At 39.5% G+C, this 22310-nt stretch overlaps 1 protein-coding gene across 1 annotated transcript in view; it reads right to left on the bottom strand.

Moving 5' to 3' along the window:
* Positions 1-22310, bottom strand: part of ift122 (intraflagellar transport 122 homolog (Chlamydomonas)) — a 103407-nt gene that overhangs the window by 78956 nt on the left and 2141 nt on the right. The window contains exons 2-9 of the mRNA XM_048547421.2: positions 19741-19807; positions 15019-15103; positions 13615-13693; positions 11781-11857; positions 10037-10103; positions 8515-8655; positions 6997-7072; positions 1995-2186 (exon numbers count right to left, since the gene is read on the bottom strand). Of these exons, the coding sequence (XP_048403378.1) occupies positions 1995-2186; positions 6997-7072; positions 8515-8655; positions 10037-10103; positions 11781-11857; positions 13615-13693; positions 15019-15103; positions 19741-19807 (784 nt within the window). The remainder of the gene's footprint in view (positions 1-1994; positions 2187-6996; positions 7073-8514; positions 8656-10036; positions 10104-11780; positions 11858-13614; positions 13694-15018; positions 15104-19740; positions 19808-22310) is intronic.

Here is a 22310-nt window from a genome sequence, read left to right as displayed (position 1 = left end):
TCAGAGCTGGCAATATCAGACTTTGGAGGCAGAAAGAATCAGTCCTAGCAAAAAAACTGAAACAGGAGGTGGTGATGGGGAAACCAAAGGGCCATCATAACCAGAAATGAAACCTTCTTGGACTCGGAAAGGCCAGATCACGGTACAGGATGGCATATTACAGGGAGCAAGAGTGATTATCTTAAGCAAAAGTTGCCGCCGGACACTGACTAAATTCCACCGGGGTTTCCAAAATGAAGATGTTGGCAAGATGTATACCTGTTGGCCAGGACTGGATGCAGACACAGCCGCATTGATGGGGCAATGCCCAGAGTGCCAACAAGCACAAAAATTAATGCCAGCAACTGCCCCACATTCATGAGAATGCGACTACAGTCATAACTCTGGCAGAGTTACTAATGGGATGAAAACTCTGCACCAGGTCAAAGTTGATCTTCTTGGATGTGGGATGGGGATGGTGAAATGGCATCAAGAATGCCAATGCTTGACACAACAGTCTCTAAGCAAGAGAGACAGAGTTTGGTGCTGAAACCACGGATTTGGCCCTGCATGGGTAAGAAGCATGGTCGACACGAGGTCTGGTCCTGTGACATACAAAGTTCAAGTAAGTGAAGTGGTCCTGAACAAGGACATGAAAGCTGCTAACTTGGAAACAGGGCAGGACAAAAACATACCCAGAAACTCAGAACAGCCAGAAAGGGTATCAGAACCCATTGGTTCTCCCCTTACATCGGAAATGGACATAGCAGATGTCGCAGCCTCGATGCCTTTTACCACCTGAAGAAGACGATGAATTTCTTCCGAGACAGTCCAGGCACAGGAGACAGGCTGTGGTCTAGTATGCTTCGACCGTATCCAAGGCTGAGTCAGAGGAACCAGACTCAATGTGAAAACGCCCTAGGTGTGGGTACGATAAAAAGAACAGGCCTACGTCCCCAGACTGGGTTGGGGTGGGGGGGGGGGAGATGAAGTGATTGTAACAAGATCAGGCAGGTTGATCTCATAGAATAGGAGTTCCTTCACTGGGGTCATTAATCAGGTCCAATCAGGGATCCTGGCTGACAGATAAAGACAAGAGTGCCAGAGGTGGTGTTCATTCTGACAGCTGGCTCTGCGAAAGCTGGACTAATGTCAAATACTATGCAAGTGCAAATAAATGGTAATTTGGTGACAGGATATGCCTCTGTGGTGTTGTTTCAGCTATAACATTAGAAAATTGCGAAAATGCAGCAATTAGGCTGTGGGTGCAGGGTGAGGGGAGACTGCAGCTGTCATCAGGTGAGAAGATGACAGTGGCTAAAGATGGAGGTAAGCAATGATGATCAGCAATAGCCCACATTCTTTTAATGTGGGGTCAAGAAGCAGCAATACTGTTACCATGTTCAAAATAAACATGGTTGTAAAACCTGCCTCATTCATTCCCTCCTTCCACAATTCTTTTAAAGACCAAATATTAGGCTCCATATAGCCTCATTTTCTTGTACATAGCCGACAGCACCTGCTTGTGGGAAAGCCATTCTTACATCCAAGGCCTCAAGTTGGGTATTAGGCTTCTGACTTGGAAATGCAAAGAGACAAAAAACTTGTTCCAGATGTGGCCCATGCAAGAGGAAAATCATGGATTATGAACTCACAATGAGTAATGTCTTCCTGACCTCCATATTAGAAGTTTTTTCAAGGCCACTGAGACAATATAAAATTGGTGTTGCTCAGTGCAGTTTCTAAGCCCTAAGCAACTGGATGAACTTGAAAATAAAAACAATGGTTTGAATTAATAAGGTAGTTAAAGCAAAGATTTTGGCTGTAGTCTTCAATCCATGACTCACCCAGAATATACCACCATATTGAGAAATAGATGATGTCAAGAATATTGCTGGACAAATCAAACTAAATATTTAGTACTGTTATTATGACAGAATATTGACAGGATTGGGGGGTTTATAAACGATGCTTACAGACTGTATTTAGCAAAGATGAACTGATAAAAATCTTACAACATAATTGGAGTCTGGCTTCACTTTGCAGGTCCACACCCAGGATTGCTGTTCCCCAATGCTACCAAGACGAACTCCATCCTTTGTGTACAAAGAGACCTGTTTATCGGAGCCTCCCATCACAATATATTCTCCTTTAGAGAAGTAACTGACACAACAGGGGTCAAAGTTCAGTGGCCTGTCTTTTCCAATCTAGAATGGAGATAAATTCAAATTGTATCAAAAAATGCCATTAATTCCACTAGGTTCAGCTTTTCAATTGTAAAGAACTTAAAACAAACAGGGGAACAATATTTCAAGTGTAAATAATCAGCTCAACCATGATAAGAATTTCAAATAACTGAAGTTGTGTAAATTTAAAATAAAATACCCCAACAGTTCAAAACCACTGATGAAAATTACCTTTATCAGAACCAGTTTGCAAAAATTAGGTAGTACAAGTTAAAGTTCTGCGTTACAATAACCTTGCAATGATCCTGTCCATTATATTAGCAAAACGTTACTTGAATATTGCCAACAGGAAAGACATGTTGCCAAAAGGTATTCTTCAGAACAAATAGGAGCTTGTCAAATGTTAAACCACCACCAACAAACTATTGCAGAGACAAAGGGTGGTTTTTGTAGTGATAGTTTAAAATTGGTTATTCTTATGTTTTTCCTGATGAATGTACAATGAAAAGATGAATTGCACTTTCCAATGCCAATATGTAATTCTCAATGAACAGCTCTGTGCAATCACAATCTTTCACGACTTTAGGACATCCCAAAGTAAATTACAGCCAAAGTAGTACTTTGAAGTGTGAAGTGTGGACAAATGGCATTTACCATGAAATGAAATATTTTTGTTCAGTCATATGGCAAGAACATCATTAGCAAGTCCAACAGTTACTGGGCATCACTAACTGCTCTCAAGATGGTGATGTTGAGCTTTATGAACTTCTGCAGTTAAAGTGGTGAAGTACCCTAACTGTGAGATAAAGAGATCCATGATTTTGATAGAGGAGTAAGAAAGCTTCCAAAAATGTTGGTGTTGGTCCCATGCAACTGCTGTTCCTAATCTTCTCATTGATAATGGTACCAGGTTTTCCAGATGATGTCAAAGAAGCCGTTAAGTATTATTGTAGTACACCTTACCAATGATGCACACTACAACTACACTGTACTAACAGCGAGGGGAACGAATGCTTAAGGTACGGATGGGAAACTGATCAAGTGTTGTTGAAAGTGCACTCATCCAGGGAACACACCTTAAATGGTCTTGACTTGTCTGTTGCAGATATTTTCTTGAATTGAGTCAATGTGTAACTTCCAATTTTCCCTTCAGTCACAGCATTTATGTAATTGGTCAGTTAAACATCCCACTCCTGATATTACAATTGAGGAAAGGTCAGTATGATAAAGCTGAAGACGGTTGAGCCTAGAATATTACCCTGAGGAACTCCTGCAGATGTGTGCTCTGACAGAGTTGATTAGTCACCAATTCAAACAATTTCTTTTATGCTAGGTATGACTCCAACAAAGGTTGGGCTTTTTCACCAGATTCTCATTCACTTCCAATTTTGCTCCATGCTGCCACGCTGGATGAAAAGTTGCCTATCATAGACAGCTACACATCCTGAACTCTGGAATTCAGCAATTCTTTTCCAAATTTGGGCCAAGGTTTGGGCCACAATGATTCGGAGTGCCTTGGTTTTCAATGTCTAGGCTGTTGATGAATAAGTGCTGTTTGACAGCACTGGATTGTGCTTTCCAACCCTTTGCTTACAATTGAGATTAGGCTGATGGATGCTAATCAGCAATATTGGATTTATCCTAGTTTTTTGTGAACAAGTCATTTTCCCATTTGTCAGGCAGAGAGAGCTGTAGGTACACTGGAACAACTTAGCTGAAAGCGTGACAATCGCTTGAGCACACAAATAATTCAGCATGGCACCCAGGGTATGGTCACAATCATATTTTTTACATTGCCATTGTACTGAGCTCCTCCTCAATATCACGTGGATTGCACTGAATATTGCAACAATAAGTTACTTGTTTGACATACTTAGGTATGGCTGGGGCTGTTTCCAACATGCTGTTCAATTCAGAGGAGGGAAAAAACAGAGCCCGAAATGTCAGCCTTCCTGCTCCTACGATGCTGCTTGGCCTGCTGTGTTCATCCAGCTCTACACCTTGTTATCTCAGATTCTCCAACATATGCAGTTCCTATTATCTTTAATGTCAACTCTGCTGTTTCCTTCACATATGCTGCCAGACCTGCTGAGCATTTCCAGCAACTTTGTTTTTGTTCCTGATTTACAGCATCCACGGTTCTTTCAGTTTTTATTCTGTTCAATTCAGTGGCCCCTCTACTTTCTCCATGCTGCACTGGACCAGATTATTGTACTGTGCAGGTTCTTTAAGACTGATAGGCACATTCACATCAGGAAAGAACTATTGCTTGTTTGCAATCTTTTGGTTCTCTCTGGTGCACATTCAGGATTATGGCATGCCCACACATCAACACAGTTTAGAGGGAACATTGCTCCTCATTTAAAAGTGTTAATGCTTGTCAAACCATGTTAAAATTAGGGATGTGTATTCCATCAGGTCATATGGTGGAATACAATTATGTCTCTGTTGATAGCCTCTTACAAATGCCTAGTTTTGAATTGCTAGATCTAATTTGAATCATTCCTATTTCAGAAGGTCATAATGCTACACAATAGAGGGTATTCTCCGTGTAAATATGAATTGACCTCCACAAAGACAGTGTAGAAATAAACTGCTGAGTTCGGCTAAAGTAGGATCCCACCTTTCTGCAATGTCGGCTCGAACTGCCACAACGTGATTCAACACATTTGGCTTTCAGAAATTAACTAGCTGAATCAATGCTGGTGCTTTTTCTGATGGACATTGATGTTTTGCCATGCTGAGTATGTGACATTGTTTGACCTGGTGCCATGAGACCACACAGGGTCTGGAGACTACATTGAGTTTACCTAGGTGCACTGTTCCTGCTAATTGTATACCACTGTGTTGCTACCTTGTGAGCTTCAGCTTTCTGGGTGGGAATAGTCAATTGGATGTCCTGGTTGTGACATTAAACTTGTGGGAAATGAGCCTCTTATGGCTTGCCAGGAAAACAGAAGCTATCTATCTGCCGCTTACTTTGTGAAAATGCCATCCTAAGCAATAGCCTGCTTCTTTTTGTAACCGCTTGCCTTAGTTGCTCAAACTTATCACCAAAATTAAGAGTACTATAACAACTGTAACTGTCCCTTTAATGTCATTTTAAAGTCTAATCCCTGCTCATCTCTATTGTAACAAAGATGAACTTTCTAAGTTTCATTATTTCAAGTTTGAACTTCCAGCAAGATAAGAATTTTATATTTTTAATTAATTTTGCTCTCTCAAATCTCTCTGTATCCATTCTTTTTCCTTTCACTCCTTTCATTTCTATTTCAGAAGATGATGTTATATTAAAAGTGAATGTTTCTTTATTTCTTTGCCAATTATTAAATATGATTAATTAAGGGCATCCCGTTTGATTGCCCACTTTACTTTAGCCTGAAATGCCCTGTTTCCACCACTGTCATCAATTCACATTTTCCACAAATTGGGCCATGATTCTCGTTTTGAGCTGCTGGTGCATGATACCTTTAACTAATAGCAGACCATTAGATTTACTTATTCTTTCATGGGAAGTAGATGTCAACTGGCAAGCTCCCCTTTGTTGCCTATCCATAAATGCACCTGAAGTGAGTGACCTACCATGTTTATTTCAGATGGTAGTTAAGAGTCAACCTTGCTACTGTAGGTCTGGTGTCAGACAAGTAAGAATAAATTTGCACACCCAAAAGGACACAACTGAACCAGATGTGTTTTTTACAACAACTGAAGATATGCTTAGAGGCTGGTTTTAATTTTTATTAATAGGATAAAAATTTCATTATTTGTATTAAATTCTACAAACTTCTTTGGTGGCATTTGAATCCATGTCTGAACCCAAGTCCTCATTGCATGAGCATGGGCCTCTGGATTACTAGTCCAATGACATTACCACAACACCACCTTCTCCTAAACCCCTATTATTTCAAGAAACCAGATGAACCCTTAATCCTTAACATTATAAAAGAATAAAAACAAAGTTTCTGGAAAAGCTCAGCAGGTCTGGCAGCATCTGTGAAGGAGAAAACAGAGTTAACGTTTCGGGTCTGGTGATCCTTTCTCAGAACTTATAAAAGAATACTTTGTGTTTGAGATCATTCTAACATTTTCGATCACACGCTTGTGTTTGTGAAAGTGCATTTGGGCCCTGGCCTACAAATGGGATAAGATCCTTCAGCCTTCACCCAATGTCTGCAAGTACATCCTCGTCAGACAGTAACTAGAATTATAGATCTCACGTGCCTTCCCTCCTTTGCCTCTGTCTCCTCCAGCAAAGGAGAGAAGATATGAATTTTTCAAATCCTATTGCTGCCCCACTGAGATCAATACATTAGAAAGAACCCAGAATCTACCAGGGGTTTCATTTAGCAGTGAACTATTCAGGGCATGTTCAACTTCCTGGATTTTACTGATGAATGCTTGGTTGATTGCTGTGTCCCCACACAAGCCAAGGTTACCATGAAGGTCTCTCCTTCTCAATCTCTTGCATTGCCTGAGGTATGATAACCTTCAGGTTAAATCCCTGCCAGGCCTCTCTTTCTAATGAGAGAGCAGCCCTATGGTTTGGTAAGACTATGACGGCTTGACTTGACACCTTTACTAGGCTCCTTAATTTAATTGATCATCTAATGTGTATGTTCATCACCATTTAATTTGAATCAATGTTACTTTCTGAATCGTAAAGAAACCTGTACATCTGTATTTAAGTCAGCAAGGTGTGACATAGGAACTGTGACAAGAGGGACAAAGTTTGCATGCATTATTTTTCTTAAACAATGTGCACAACTTCCAAAACAGAATTATTCATGATACTTCTCTACAGTATGCCTTCAGAAATGCTTCCCAGACGTACCTGTTTCCCACTCAGTTGGTAAAAGGAAAGTCGCTGCCCCCAGTCTGCCACAGCTAAGATATCGGTGTGCTCATCTCTTTGTAAATCAAAAATCAGAAGAAACTCATTAATATCCATTTACACAGGATCGAGTCATTCTGTGACCACTTGCCTCAGTTACTGAAACACAAAAACCATTATTGTTTAGCTCCTCCTTAAAGGCAACAAACTTAAACTTCAGGTGACATAGGAAAGAAGTTTGAATGTTTTTGAATGTTTAAATCTGACATACTCTTGCATATTGTGAGGCGAATACAGTATTAGTAGGAACTGCCGATGCTGGAGAATCTGTGGGCATGTGGAATGCACTGCTGGCAGTGATATTGGAGTGAGATACTTTCGAGACTTTGAAGCGACCCTTGGATAGGCCCATAGAGGATAGTAAAAAGTACAGCGTGCAGGATAGATTGATCTTAGTGGGATAATAGCTCGGCACAACATGGTGGGCCACAAGGCCTGTACTGTGCTGTACTGTTCTATGTTCTATGTTCTATAACATGGTGTGAAGTTGGATGAACATAGCAGAGTCTCCCTATTTATTTCAGAATTCCCTTGTCCTCCCCCATTTCTGAAGAATGGTCTCGACTTGAAGCATCAAACTTTCCTGCTCTTCTGATGCTGCCTGACCTGCTGTGTGCATCCAGCTTCACACTGTTATCTTGAATACAGAATTTGACTGTTATTGATGGGAAGACATTAATTTGACTTCTATGGAGGAGATATTCACTATAACCATTTTGCAGTATTTCTTAAGAGAGCTGGGAAACATTAGATACAAGGTTGCACCTTTCCCAATGTAGCCACTGTCAGGGTGTACAATGGACAAATTGAAGCACTGTGAATATTAAAAAAAGGGGTTCACATGTGAACTTTCTTTCTTTTACAAACTGTCTTAAGAGATAGTTGTCATTCTCTACTGATATTATCTAAAGTTGGAAAGATAGCATATCAAATGCCCTCAATTCAGTTACATCGCATACTAATGGACTGCAGTTCTCCCTGCTTTGCATAAACATTTACAATCTCAAAACAGCACCACCATTGCACAAATTAGTATTTTCTCATTATTAATGTGATTCACTATGATGGAGTTTAAACTTCCTGCTTCGTGCTGATTAGTTTTGAATTCTGGATTTTATTTTCTTCTGACAAATTGTGTAATTGAATCATACATTTCGTTGAGACTGTCCAAATACAATTTCATATTCTCTAATAGCCAGGAGGTAAAGACTTTCATCTCATTCATCTGGAATAGACTTAAAAAATGAGATCCTTGTCATCCAAAGGCATTTCTGGTAATTTGCATAATCTACAAAGGATTTTATTTTTGCTATCTATAATTCACATCAAACTTGGTATCACTGCAATTAATAAACACAGTGATTTCATCAATCTACTTTATTGATCTTTGAATGTGAACCATCTCAAAATCTTGAAAAACGTTTGCTCCAATTCACTGAAGTGCATTTCCTGACTTACTTGGATGGATTCCAGCAAATTGACCAGATTGGGGCAGCACCAGGTCGCTCAATTCTCACTTTCTCTTCTCCGCTCTTACTTCGAATACTGACAATACCACTAAACAGGCTAATGGCCAGGTACTGACCATCGTTTGTCCAACTAGTGAAGAAGCAGAAACAAGAACAGGCTTAGAAAGCAGTTACAAGGGGACAAAGTTAGTAACGGCATTTTAAGTCTGCTGTTACTGAATTTTGAAGGTGGTTTCTTTCTTCTCTTGAAGGCATTGATCCCCTTCTGGGTTATGCTACCTTGTACAATTGCAGTAAGACTTCCACAATCTTGCATTCCAATGTTATGGAAATAAGGGCTTTCCTGATTACTTGCTGCAACTGTGTGCTTGCTTTCTGTGTTTCATGCACAAGTTCCTTTGTTTTGCGGCTTTCTGCAGTTTTTTTGCTCCATTTAAATAACTCTAACTATTTTTCTTCCTTCCAAAATGAACAACCTGCAAGCACTGCTTCAAGTGACATGCGATCTTGACTTACAATTATTGTTCTATCCTTCACTGTCTGGGGCCAAAATTCTGGAACTTTCTCTCTAACAGCACCGTGAATGTACCAACACAACAAGGACTGCAGCAGCTCAAGAAGGCACCACCTCCATCAGATCATTTATAGATGGCCAAAAAAATGCTGGCCTTTTGAAAAATGGTCACATCCCATGACTAAAAAAAAAGTATGACTGAATAGATTTTTGTAACACTTGCAGTAATTCCCATGTTCTAGCCAAAGGTTTCCTGATTAACATTGGTATTCCATTATACAAGTATTGTGTTGAAAAGGTTCAAGCAAACGTCATCTTTAAATGTGATACATTTTCTCAATGGTGGAATGGGAAGGTGAAAAATCCTGAAAATAGAATGGATGACAACATCCAAACTCTATTATTTTCTTGTGTAGGTCCTAGTGAGATCCATTCTAAAACCGAAGCTAATTTTTGCTGAATAATTCTCCAATGGTCCTGGAATAAATTTGCCTCATTAGAAGTTCCAGAACCCTACATACTGTAATTTGTAGCATGCCAATCCAATGGGACTATGACATCTATACTTCTGATTTCAGCCAACTTAAGAAGCTAGGAAATTTATTTAAAATGTGGATGTATGTTAAATGACCACGTGTGCTAGTCATCATGTTCCTAACGGTTCTATCTACTAATGTATTTAAATATTTTTGAATCACCCTGACATAAACATTTCCTTTAGAAATGGTGACTGTGGCAAAGATATTGCACAGTATGATACATTTGTGATTCTCTTTACAGATGCACAGACTAATCCTTCAGTCCATAATGAGGAAAACTGTCCAGAATAATCAAATTGCATGGTGGATCTGTGGTGTTTAAATGGAATTGTGCCAAAGGTGGTTCAGACACCCACTTTGCAATTTACAATCCTGAAGCTCAAACAGATTACAATCAGCCTTGGGAACATGTTTAATACCAAAGGTAACAATAAAAGTATCAGCAAAGACTGGATTACCTGCAGCAGGTGATTTTGCTGTTGACTTTGTGCTTGGAGACAGATTTCTGCTCTGGTGACCACAAACCTGCATTTAATTTTAAATAGAGGCAAAAGGAAATTAAATTCAAAATTCTTACAAATTCAAACCAAATTAATTCAGCCATATTTTTAGGTCAAATGCTTGTCACTAATCTTCCTGAGGTACTTCTTTTAAAAGAACGGCCTGGCAAACAGCAAGGAAGACAATGAGAGATTTCAAAAAGGGACAAGCACATTAGTGGAAAAGTCAGACAAGTGTTAGATGTAATTTAGTATCAAAAAGCATAAAGGAACAAACTTTGGAAGGGAAATCTGAGAATGGGAGTATACAGTAAATAGGACGACACTGAGAATGTCAACTAACTTAAAATGAATTGGTCTGAAAATGTAGATAAAGGGTGTAAAGTCATCAAATTCCTATAATTTATGCAGGAGTCCTTTCTCACTCAGCATGTAAGAACCCAACTGACAGTTTGTTACTATTTCAGAAATGCAGAATGCACCAAAGCAAACAGAGGAATAAAATTACGGGAATATCTTGGCCAGAGTGACCATAACATAACATAACTAAAATAACTCCAGAGAGGCCAGTTTCCATCACCGAGTCACCCTTTAATTAATGTGGAAAGTCCCTGACACCGAACCAGCTCCCTCAAAATGGAGAAATGCCTATTTTGACAGTCTGAAACTAGACCTTGGAGAAACAAAATTGAAACTGGGAAACAACAGTATTCAGAATCATTTAAAACAGTTTATAAAGCAGAACAGCTATGCTTACAAAGGGTCATTATACTCAAAATGTTAACTCTTATTACTCTCTCCACAGATTATGCTAGACCTGCTGAGTTTCTCCAGCACTATTTTTCAGATTGCCAGTAGCTGCACTTCCTTATTTTACAAAGAAATGTCAATTTGGTTTAAATTGATTTTATAAAGGTGGGGAGCTAGTCATCAATGGGTTGGGAGTTTTATGGGGAGTGGCTAACTGAAATAACGCCCAAAGTAAAAGTATGGATTTGAAATTTGTTTAAATACGGTTATCTTTTAGCAATAAAAGATCCAACACCTGTCAGCCACATACAAGGCACAAGTCAGGAAATACTACCCACATACCTACTCCAACAACACTCAAAAAGCTTGACACCATCTAAAACAAAGTAACTCACTTGATTGGTACCAAATCCATAAATATTCACACCCGCCGCCCATACTCAGTAGCGACAGTGTGTATCATCAACAAGATACACTGCAGGAATTCACCAAGGCTCTTTAGACAGCATTCTCCAAATCCATCATCTGCAAGTTCCCCTCCAAGCCACTCAACATCCTGATTTGGAAACATTTCACCAGTTACTAGGTCAAAATCCTAAAACTCTTTCCCAAACAGACTGGGGGTATACCTATAACATGTGCCTGCAACAGTTCAACAGGTCACTTTCATCTCAAGAGCAAATAGGGATGGGCAATAAATGCTGGCCCAGTCAGAGAAACCTATATTCTCATGCTGCTTGGCCTGCTGTGTTCATCCAGCCCCACACTTTGTTATCAAAGAAAATATCTACCTTGATTATTTATGTTAATTTTGTCCACTCACTCCTGATTAGTCAAATTGCTATTTCTAACAGAAAACTTATATAAAAGGTAAAGTAAATCATGAACAAATAATAAAAACACAAATGTAACAATTTTCTAAGTTTTTAAAAACATTAAAAGATCAACTTACCAAAGTCACTGGAAGAACAGGAAGCCAGTTGATGTGTGACTGGATTGTATGCAATGCACTGAATGGAATCATTATGTCTGCAAACAATAAACTCAGTTATTGCCAAGTTAAATGATAGACCTCAGGGTCTTCTCCAATTCCGATGAACATGAAACAAGTGCCTCTGAGTTTCTGTGTATTTCCAGTTTCTATTACGGTAAGCTGGGAGTTTTGCTGTCTATAGTTCCACTGTAGGCGTAATGCACAAAATCACATAGTTTCAACATACAACTTATTACTACCTCTGATCTGTAGGTGGATGAAAATACTGTTCGTGTGTTGTCTATAAACAATGCACCTCAATAGCTAATGGCCATTTATCTATGTAATATGGTACACCAACAATGTACAGCCCAAGGAAGAACTGTCTAGTTTTTGATGCAGATGGGAGGTCCAGATACAGATCCTGTAATTTCTGAAAGGATCTGTTAACACTGAAAGAGTGGGTAATTTTTCTTTAGAATGTTCTGGATTATCTCAGGTACTGTGGAACATTTGTCACCACTGCCAAAACAGGAGTAGAGTTTCAAAGGGGGTTATTAGATGAGAATTGATCTGAAGCCTCCTCAATGTGATTAAGTTCTTCATAAAAGTATTCATATACTCAGCATTTTAGTTGTTGAACGACAACCAGCTAAAAGAAATCTTCAAGATGTTGAATTAACACAGATGTGACACAGGCATGCACTGTAGTTAGTTCAAGCCAATATTTCTACCTCAATCAACTAAGCAAAAAAAAAATACAGTCACTAATGGTTTTACAGATTGAGGAATCTTCTGCATGCAAATGGACTTTTGTGGTTCCTAAATTACCACAATGACTAACTTCAAAGTACTCCACAGGGTGTAAAATGCTTTGAGGCATCCAGTGTTTATCAAGAGCACTAAATAGTCATTTTTCAAGCACGTACCATGCCCAGAAGCAGAGGGGAGAGGTGACATTGTGATAATGTCACCAGGCAAGTAATCTAGAGACTTGGGTTATAATGTTCTAGTGACCAGAGCCACTAGTGAAATTTAAATTCAACTCGGAAAATCTGGAATGTAAAAAGTTAGGGTCAGTAATGGTGACCATGAAACTATTGTTGATTATTCTGAAAACCAATATGATTGCTATACTCCTTTAGGGTAGGAAACATGCTGTCCTTACTTGCACTTTTATGTGCTAGTTTGACATAATTCAGTGTCTTGTTAGGATGTTTCAGAGAATGCTTAAAATCAATACATCTGAATTCATGAATAGACCAGACCAGGGAAGTATGGCAGATTTCCCTTCCCAAAAGACATTACTAAACTCGTAATGGATTTTCAATAACTTCCCTATAGTTTCACATCATCACGATTGAAACTGGATTTTATTGCAATTTATTTAATTAACTGAATTCAAATCCTCCAGCTGCTGTGGGATTTAAACTTATGTCTTCAGATCATTAATCCAGAACTCTGGACTATGATAACCACCATGCTAATTTACCCACTGATTCTTTACTCGTTGTTTCCCTCCAACTTTGGTTCTATAAGACTGGGGTCACTGCACGTTGGACAGTTTCAGTCAGAGCCTGTCAATTGTTTTGGTCTTTCACTTTCTACCCCAATTTCCCCTGAACCGGTCAGCAACACTGAGGGAAAGATAGTGACAACTTTTTTTTTAATGTTTATTTTTATAGAAAGATCCAATAGTTGCATTAATGACATCAGCTTTTAAATTATAATCTGCTTTTCACTTGGATATAAAAGTCTTCACAAGGGTTTTACCAGGGTCAGTTTAGGAGAAAAATAAATAAGAAAAACTCACGTGTATTTCAAGATGCCTTCCAGTTTTGAAGTCCAGATTATAATACTCTTGTCAGTGGAACCCGATGCAAATCGTTTACCTGAGATGAAAGGTTGCAGATTCAAATTCATGCCTAACATGGTGTCACCATGGGGAGTGGAGGTAGCCCAATTTATTAGCACATATGTTCATAAGTGGGTTCCTCATACAAGCCATATGATATCACAAATTAGCATGAGCAAATCTGCCAAAAGGTAGAATTGCAGGATTTACAAAACCTTGCATTGCAGGTTTGGGAATAGTGTCATACTACTTCTTGTGGTAATTTGCACAGAATGCAGGTGCTTTATAAGTGAGTTAACTATCTAAAATCAGGCATGAAAATGAAACATTATGGGAAGGAAACTCAACAAAAATCAAAATCAAATCAAAATAATTGTCAGACCTGAATCAGGGTGAAACTGTGGCTGTGCTGGGAATGTCAGAATGTAAATGACAATAAGGAGTGGCAGCTTCTGAAACACCTGTTTAGCCACACAATGATGCATTACAATTGGCCTCAAGCAAAGGAAAAAATACGTGGAGGGCCCTGAGAACGATCCTTACCCATTTAATAGAAAGTGCATGGCTGCATTTCGAACAAGACCAGGAGCAGATTTAGTTTCAGAGTCCCAAATGGCTGAAACGTCTGCTAACATACTGGTCAGATTCACTCTTGGTACAATTGGAATGTCTGAGACTGAGAGGTGACCTTATAGAGGTTTACAAAATCATGAGGGGAATGGATATGTTAAACAAGGTCTTTTTCTGGGAGGGGGGGGAATGGGAAGGCAAAACTACAGGGCGCATGTTTAAGGTGAGAGGGGAAAGATTTTAAAGGGACCTAAGGACAACATTTTCACGCAGAGAATAGTGCACGTATGGAATGAGCTGCAGATGAAGTGGTGGAGGCTGGTACAATTACAACATTTAAAAGGCATCTGGTTTGGTATATGAATAGGATGGATTCAGAGAGGCGTGGGCCAAATGCTGGTAAAGGGGATTAGATTTCTTTAGGATATCTGGTTGGCATGGACAAGCTGGGTCACAGAGTCTGTTTACATGCTATGTATCTCTGCGACTCTAACTTATCAGAGGTCACCTATGAATCCTGACAGACCCTTCAGTAGACAAATTTGATATGGGTTCAATTTGCATTTCTGTACAGACTGTGCTCCTAACAGAAACATCTATAATCAACTGAGTCCCTATTTGAGCAGGTGAACATTGATATAATTAAGTGAAAATTGCACAATGGTCAACATGCATCATTAATGCGGGTGGAGGGTTGAGAACATAACAAAACAGTGCTTGAAAACAGGTCTCTATTAAATTGCTACAAGGAATATTAATCTACTACGTAGGCACATTACTCTTGTCACCTACCATCTTTAGCATAAGCAACACAGTATACAGTGTCCCTGTGTCCTTTGAGTGGCTGAATAAGAGTGCCATCAGAAGTATCGTATACCTAGAAATAGAACACAGCATTTTTTACTTCATACCTTTACATGTATTTTACACCTTGACTGCTATCATCGACTGTGCAAACCTATGATTAGAGCCGCATATCTCTATCTATATTCCCAACAGTACAATCTAAACACAGGTTGAGAACTGACAGCTCCAGCTGACTTGACGTGCATTTCCAGATTCAGTCTCAGGAACCAGCCTGTCCCTTTGATGAGGGCCATGGCCACATTGAAGGAGGAAATGCAGCTGCTGCGGCATGTCTGTATGGCTTATGGCATTAATGGCTACTGGCAAAAAATTTTTAGGTACCTATATAAACAAGGTGATATATGTTTTAGGTCACTACTGCGCAACTTTCTCAGATACTCCTACGTATAGTTGATGGGGCAGATTCTGTCTGAGGTGAAAGGTCACTCTCCAGGACCCTTCTCTCTGGTGCCATTGTTGGTGCAATGAATAATGTGCAAGTTCACCGTCTCTTACCTACCACAAAGGGAACCAAGAAATTCTCCTGCTTTCCCATTGGGGAACTAAGCACTTCCAAGAAGACAAGTGGATCATTGCAGAGATTTGTCCATATGTACTTAATGACATTGAGAAGGATATTGCTTTGTTACAAAACACACACAAAATTAAATGACCAAATAACAAGAATGTTTATATGCAAAAAGGAATCTAGAAGAGCTAGCTAGATGGATTTAGAATTGGTCAAATCTGTGCTATAGTCACAGTCGTTTGCTCATCATAAGGCCAAGCAGCAGAGGAGCAGGAAAGTTTGACGTTTCGAGTCGGGACCCTTCTTCAGAAATAGGGAAGGGGAGGGGAAGAGGATTCTGAAATAAATAGGGAGACAGGGAGAGGCAGATAGAAGATGGATAAAGGAAAAGATAAAGATATGGGGAGCGGAAACAGACAGGTCAAAAGAGGCAGCGTTCGAGCCAGTGAAGGTGAATGTAGGTGGGGAGTTAGGGAGGGGATAGGTCAGTCCAGGGAGGGCGGACAGGTCAAGGGGGCAGGATGAGGGTAGTGGGTAGGAGATAGGGGTGGGGCTTGAGGTGGGAGGAATGGTTAGGGAGGCAGGTACTAGCTGGGTTGATTTTGAAGCTTGTGAAGTCCACATTGATACCCTTGGGCAGCAGGGTTCAAGCAAAATATGAGTTGCTGTTCCTGCATCTTTCAGGTGGCGTCATTGTGGCAATGCAGAAGGCCCAGGATGGACATGTCGTCTGAGGAGTGGTGGTGATGGTGGGTTTTTTTTTGGGGGGGGGGAGGAGGCGGGGGAAAGAATTGAAATGGTTCGCGTCTGAGAGGCGTAGCTGTTTGTTGCGAACTGAGCGTAGGTGTTCCACAAAGCGGTCCCCAAGCCTCCGTTTGGTTTCCCCGATGCCCGATGTAGAGGCGGCCACAATGGGAACAGCGGATACAGTATATTTAGCAGTCTATTGGGACTGAAGGCTGAGAAGTAGCCACGGCCTGATGGTCTATATCTGAGGGTTTCAAGCGAGTGGCAGCAGAAATAATGTATTTCTAATATATTATTATCTAATATCCAAAAAATTCCCTGGATGTGGGAAAAATTCCAGTGGATTGGAAGAAAATGCTATACACTCATATTTCAAAAAGGGGAAGGCAGTATGAAACTACAGGCCAGTAAGTTTAATGTGTGTTGGGGAATTGTTAGAATCCACTATTAAGGATGAAATAACAGGACATTTAGAAAGTCAAAATGCAATCCATCAGAGTCAGTATGGTTTAATGAAAGGTAAATCATATTTGACTAATTTGCTGGAGCTCTTTGACAATGTAACAAGCAATATGAATGATGGGGATCCAGTAGGTGGAGCATATCTGAACTTCCAGAGACATTTGATGAGGTACCTCACAGAAGGTTAAAGCACAAGGCAAGATCACATGGGGTTAGGGGTAATTTTTTGTTTGGATAGAGGATTGGCCAACCAACAGAAAGTAGAGAGTAAGAATAAATTAGTCTTTGTCTGGTTGGTAAGATGTAACTAATGGGGTGCCACAGATTTTGGTCCTTAGAACTATTTTCAATCTATATTAATGACCTGGATGCAGAAATGGAAAATACTATTGCCAAATTGTAGTTGACACCAGAATAGGTACATTGCAATGAAGAAATAAGAATTTTATAGATGGATAAACTTTAAGTATCATCAAGGTAGCTACCAAAAGCATAAAAAACAGAAGCCAAAATGAACACTTAGAGAATGAAGCGGAGGATATATTAATGGGGAACCAGGAAATGACAGAAGAGTTGAATAAATATTTTGCATCAATCTTCACAGTAGAAGACACTAACAGTATTCTGAAATTACTAAATAATCAAATCAGCAAAGCGTAGAAATATAGTGGCTATCACTAAACAAAAAGTTCAGGGGAAACTATTAGGCATAAAGACAATTGAGACCTAGGATATTAAAGGAGGTTGCTACAGAGATAGTAGATACACTGTAATAATCTTCCAGGAACCCTTGGATTATGGAAATGTCCAAGAAAATTGGAAAATTGCCAATGTAGCACATTAATCTAAATAAGGGAAGAAACAAAAAAAAAGCTAACTAGCCAATAGTAGCTTGATGTCTGTTATTGGCAAAGTGTTAGAATCTATTATAAAGGATCTAACAGCAGCGCATTTAGAAATACATAATATGATAAAGCACGATCAGCATGACGTCAGGAAGGAGAACTCATGTCTGATAAAATTACTAGAATTCTTTGAGGAAACAACAAATGTGATAGAGAAAGAGGCAACAGTGGAAGTAATATATTTGAATTTTCAGAAGGAATTTCATAAGATATCATACATTCAGCCACAGGAGATGACAGCTTATAGTGTTGGAGAGAATATACAAACATCTATTGAGCATTGGCTCACTAATAAGAGGTCAGAAAGTTGGGATAAGGTAAGTTTTTCAGGATGGCAAACTGTGAGGTGCCACAAGCAACATTGCTGAGACCACAATTATTTATACTACATATTAATGACGGAGGAAAATGAATACACTACAGGCAGTCCCTGATTTACAAACAAGACACCATGCAGAGATGTATTAATACTAGTTTTAAAAGCTAACACGCAAATGTTTGCTCGTACTTAAAAACAGTAATTGTACTGTATTGTGTCCAAACTTGTGTACAAATCAACTTACAAGTGGACTTAAGAACGGAACTCATTCGTATCCCCAGGATTGCCTGCATATCCAAGTTTGCTACGATACAAAGATAGAACGGACAAAAAGTGGTAAGGACAATACAGAGAGTCTGCAGAAGTACACAGACTGGTTAAGTGAATGGGCAAATATTGGCAAATGCAATGTAATGTGGGAAAACGTGATCTTATGCACTTTGGCAAGATGAATTACAGGAGCTGAATGTTATTTAAATAAAGAAAGACTGCAGAAAGCTACAAAAGAGCGGATTTGGAAGTCCTCATGCATGAGTTACAGAAAGCTAGCATCCACATCCAACAGGTAGTAGGAAGGGTAACTGGAATGATTGCCTTTATTTCAAAGAGAACCAGAATACAAAATTTGGGAGCTTTTGCTTATGTCTTATTCATCTTATGGTTTTACGGCAGTGTAATCATTATTATGTATTCAAATCACTATTCTTACATTGTAATCGGACATAAACATCTCAAAGGGATTTGTCATTTTAAATGTATCCACCTCTGTATTTATATTTCACTGGGAAGCCTATAACTAATTCCACTGAATGTGACAGCTTCTGATGGTAGAGTAGTTGAAAGGAATAACTCTCATGTCCATGCAATTGTGGGTTCTGACCAATATATGAATAGGACCAAGAGGCATAGGATCAAAAGTAGGCCATTTATCCCCAACTGTGTCTGCTCCAACAGTGAATAAAATCATGGTTGATCTGATAAACCTCAAATTCAGTTTCCTGCCCTATGCCCAGAACGCTTGTTTTCCTTAACGTACTGGGCCTCGGTGAGACTACACCTGGAATACTGCATGTAATTTTGGTCTCATCGGGGACGGATGTTCTGGCCATAGAGGAAATGCGACAAAAGTATACCAGACGGATTCCTAGGGTGGCAGGACTGATGTAGAAAAAGGTGCTGAAATCAGTTCGGACTGTATTTACCAAAGTTTAAGAGAATGACAGGGGTGAATCTCAAAGAAGCCTCAAATTCTAACAGGAGTAGACAGGTTAAACGCAGGAAGAATGTTCCCAATGACAGGATTGTTCAGAATCAGGTGTCATAGTCTTAGGATATGGGGTATGCCAAATAGGAATGAGATGGGAGAACTTTTTCAGAGTGAGCCCATGGAATCCGCTGCCACAGAAAGTTAATGAAGCCAAAATAATAAACATTTTCAAGGAGGAGATAGTTATACTTCTTACAATGATCCATCATTATCATATTGAATGGCGGAGTAGGCTGGAAGGGCTGAATGGCCTATGCCAGTTCCTATGTCCTGATTCCATGCAAGTTTTTTGAACTAAGTAAGATAAAGGTGTCAGTGCCCCATGAGCATTTCCGGCTTCCCAGTGCAACATAATTAAAGGGAGTTTACTGAGAGTACTGTGATCTATAATAATGTACAGTTTTAAAAGGTGAGAAATTGACAAATATTTTGAACATACCAGGACTCTGTTTCCTGCTGCTATTATCAACTGAGTTCCATCCGGCTTGAATGCAATATCATAAATACTGCAGAAATGTGAATAAAAAAAACACAGTTCTGTAAACTTACAACAATGAACTGATGATTAGCGATCATAATGAAGATTCACTTCCTTGAAGTACGCAACATAAATATATTTGGCAGCACTCCTCTCCAAAGTATTAACCATCTTTTCAGTTCTTACCCTGCCAACATACTGTTCCCTTACCACTGATTTATTTCAGTATATTAACCATTTCCTAGTGTATTATACTCCTTCCAGTGTATTACTGCCCAATTGTTACCGCAATCTACTAATTAATCACCTAGGTATTATCCAGTATGAATCTCCTTCAGAACTGAATAAGTCATATCGGACACAAAATATTAACTCTGTTTCTCTTTTTACAGATGCTGCCAGTCTTGCTGAGTTTATCTAGTGTCTCTGTATTTGTTAAAGATTTATCTACTGCTTTCTTGGATATTTTCAGTGTTTTGGTCACCACAACCTTCTACAGTAGCGAATTCGTTAGGTTTAAATATAACTTCGTTTGGAAGTCAGTAAAGTTTTCAAGAAGATTTGTAGCTTGTGTTGTGGATAAGTTTGTAGACAAACTCGCTGAGCCACCAAGAGACATGACCAATTCTCACTTGTGTCTCACTATATACACATACAATGAGGGACACGAATTTGACTGGGCCAACAAATCCATAGTCGCACGAGTCAAACAGAGACACACCAGTGAAGTCCTGGAGGTCTGGTATTCCAATGAGAACTCCATCAACAAAAACATTGAATTAGATCCTGTGTCCAAATCACGGAGAAACAAAACCATAAGTAATACCACTCACACCAGCAAATGAGGCATATAAATAACAAGCAGGACAGAACACCGACACTTCACCAGAGGCACACTGACGATGTTACCTAGCAGGGTGACAAAACGTTTGCAACCAAACCCATCGAAGAAATACTTTCTCATCTGAGTCTTAAATGGTCTACCTTGTACATAAATAACGTCCCCGAGTTCCACACTCTCCAAATAGGGAAAATGTCCTCCCTGCATCTTTTTTACCCAACCCTGTTATAATTTTATATGTTTCCATCAGATTCTGCGCCCCCCCACCCCCACCATCCTCCTAAACTCTAGCGAAAACAGGCCCAGTCAAACCAATTCGGTGATTGTAGGAAATGCCGATGCTGAAGAATGAGACAACAAGGTGTAGAGCTGGATGCACACAGCAGGCCAAGCAGCATCAGAGGAACAGGAAAGCTGTATGCCAGTTGAACTTCCTGAAGAAGGGTCCAGACCCGAAACATCAGCTTTCTTGCTCCTCTGATGCTGCTTGGCCTGCTGTGTTCATCCAGCTCTACACCTTATTATCCCAGTCAAACCAATCTCTCCTTATTATACAATCCTGCCGTCTCCGGTGAACCAGAGATCCAACCTAATGAACCTCCACTGCACTCCCTCTCCAGGGCAAGTATATCCTTTCATATGCATGGTGACCAAAACTGGTTCTGGTGCAGTCTCATCCAGATTACAATAAGATATCCCTACTGTTGAATTCAAATCACCTTGTAATAAAGGCCAATGCACCATCTGTCTTCCTAATTACTTGCTGCTTGTCTACGTTCATTGACTGGTGCGTGAGAACACCCAGATCCCCTTGTACAACCACAATTCCTAAAATAGCATAATTTAAATAATACACTGCCTTTCTGTTTTTCACACTAAAGTGTATAACTTCACTTTAACCGCAACTGCCACATGCTTGAACATTCACTCAACTTGCCTAAATTAAGGATATCACATACACCTATCCCTGCAGTACCCCACTTGTCACTGGCTGCCACCTGAAAAAAGACTGTAAACTATTTGCAATACATGCCTAAATATAAGCCTATCCCATATGCATTAATTTTGTCCCTATTTCTTATGTGGTACCTTATTAAAGGCCAATAAAAAAAATCCAGATACACCACATCCACTGCTTCTCTCTCATTTAATCTACTAGTTGCAATCTAAAAAAATTTAGTACAGTCGGTTCTGATATAATGTGATATTTCCATTCTCGTGTCACAAGAAAACTGCGAAATAGCCGTGCTATTTAACCTAATGGAGCCAGAATTGTGTTATAGTCAACACAGGCAAATTTGCAGTCTACAAATAGCAGTCTAAATTCTTCAACTGCATTAAAGCAGAACTGACTGTAGGTTAGTCAAGCATCATTTGCCTTTCATAAACCCATGATGGTGTTAGTCAATCGCATTAACACTTTCCACATATACTGTTACTACGTCTTATACAGTAGACTCGAGTATCTTCCCCCACCCCCACTTCTCTCCATTACTGGCCGTTAAACTAACTGGTCTATAATTTTTTGTGTCTGCCTCCTTTTTAAAGTTGTGGGATTACAATTGCCAGCCTCCAATCTCTACAATCTGCTCCAAAGTCTGTAGCATTTTGAAGATGATCACTATCCATCCAGTGTTTCTAAGGCCACTTCCTTTAGTACTCTAGAAATACATTATCAGGTCTTAGTGAT

This window comes from Stegostoma tigrinum, chromosome 11 (assembly GCF_030684315.1).
Source record: "Stegostoma tigrinum isolate sSteTig4 chromosome 11, sSteTig4.hap1, whole genome shotgun sequence".
Classification (NCBI taxonomy): Eukaryota; Metazoa; Chordata; class Chondrichthyes; order Orectolobiformes; family Stegostomatidae; genus Stegostoma; species Stegostoma tigrinum.
This window is presented reverse-complemented; position numbering and strand designations above follow the sequence as displayed.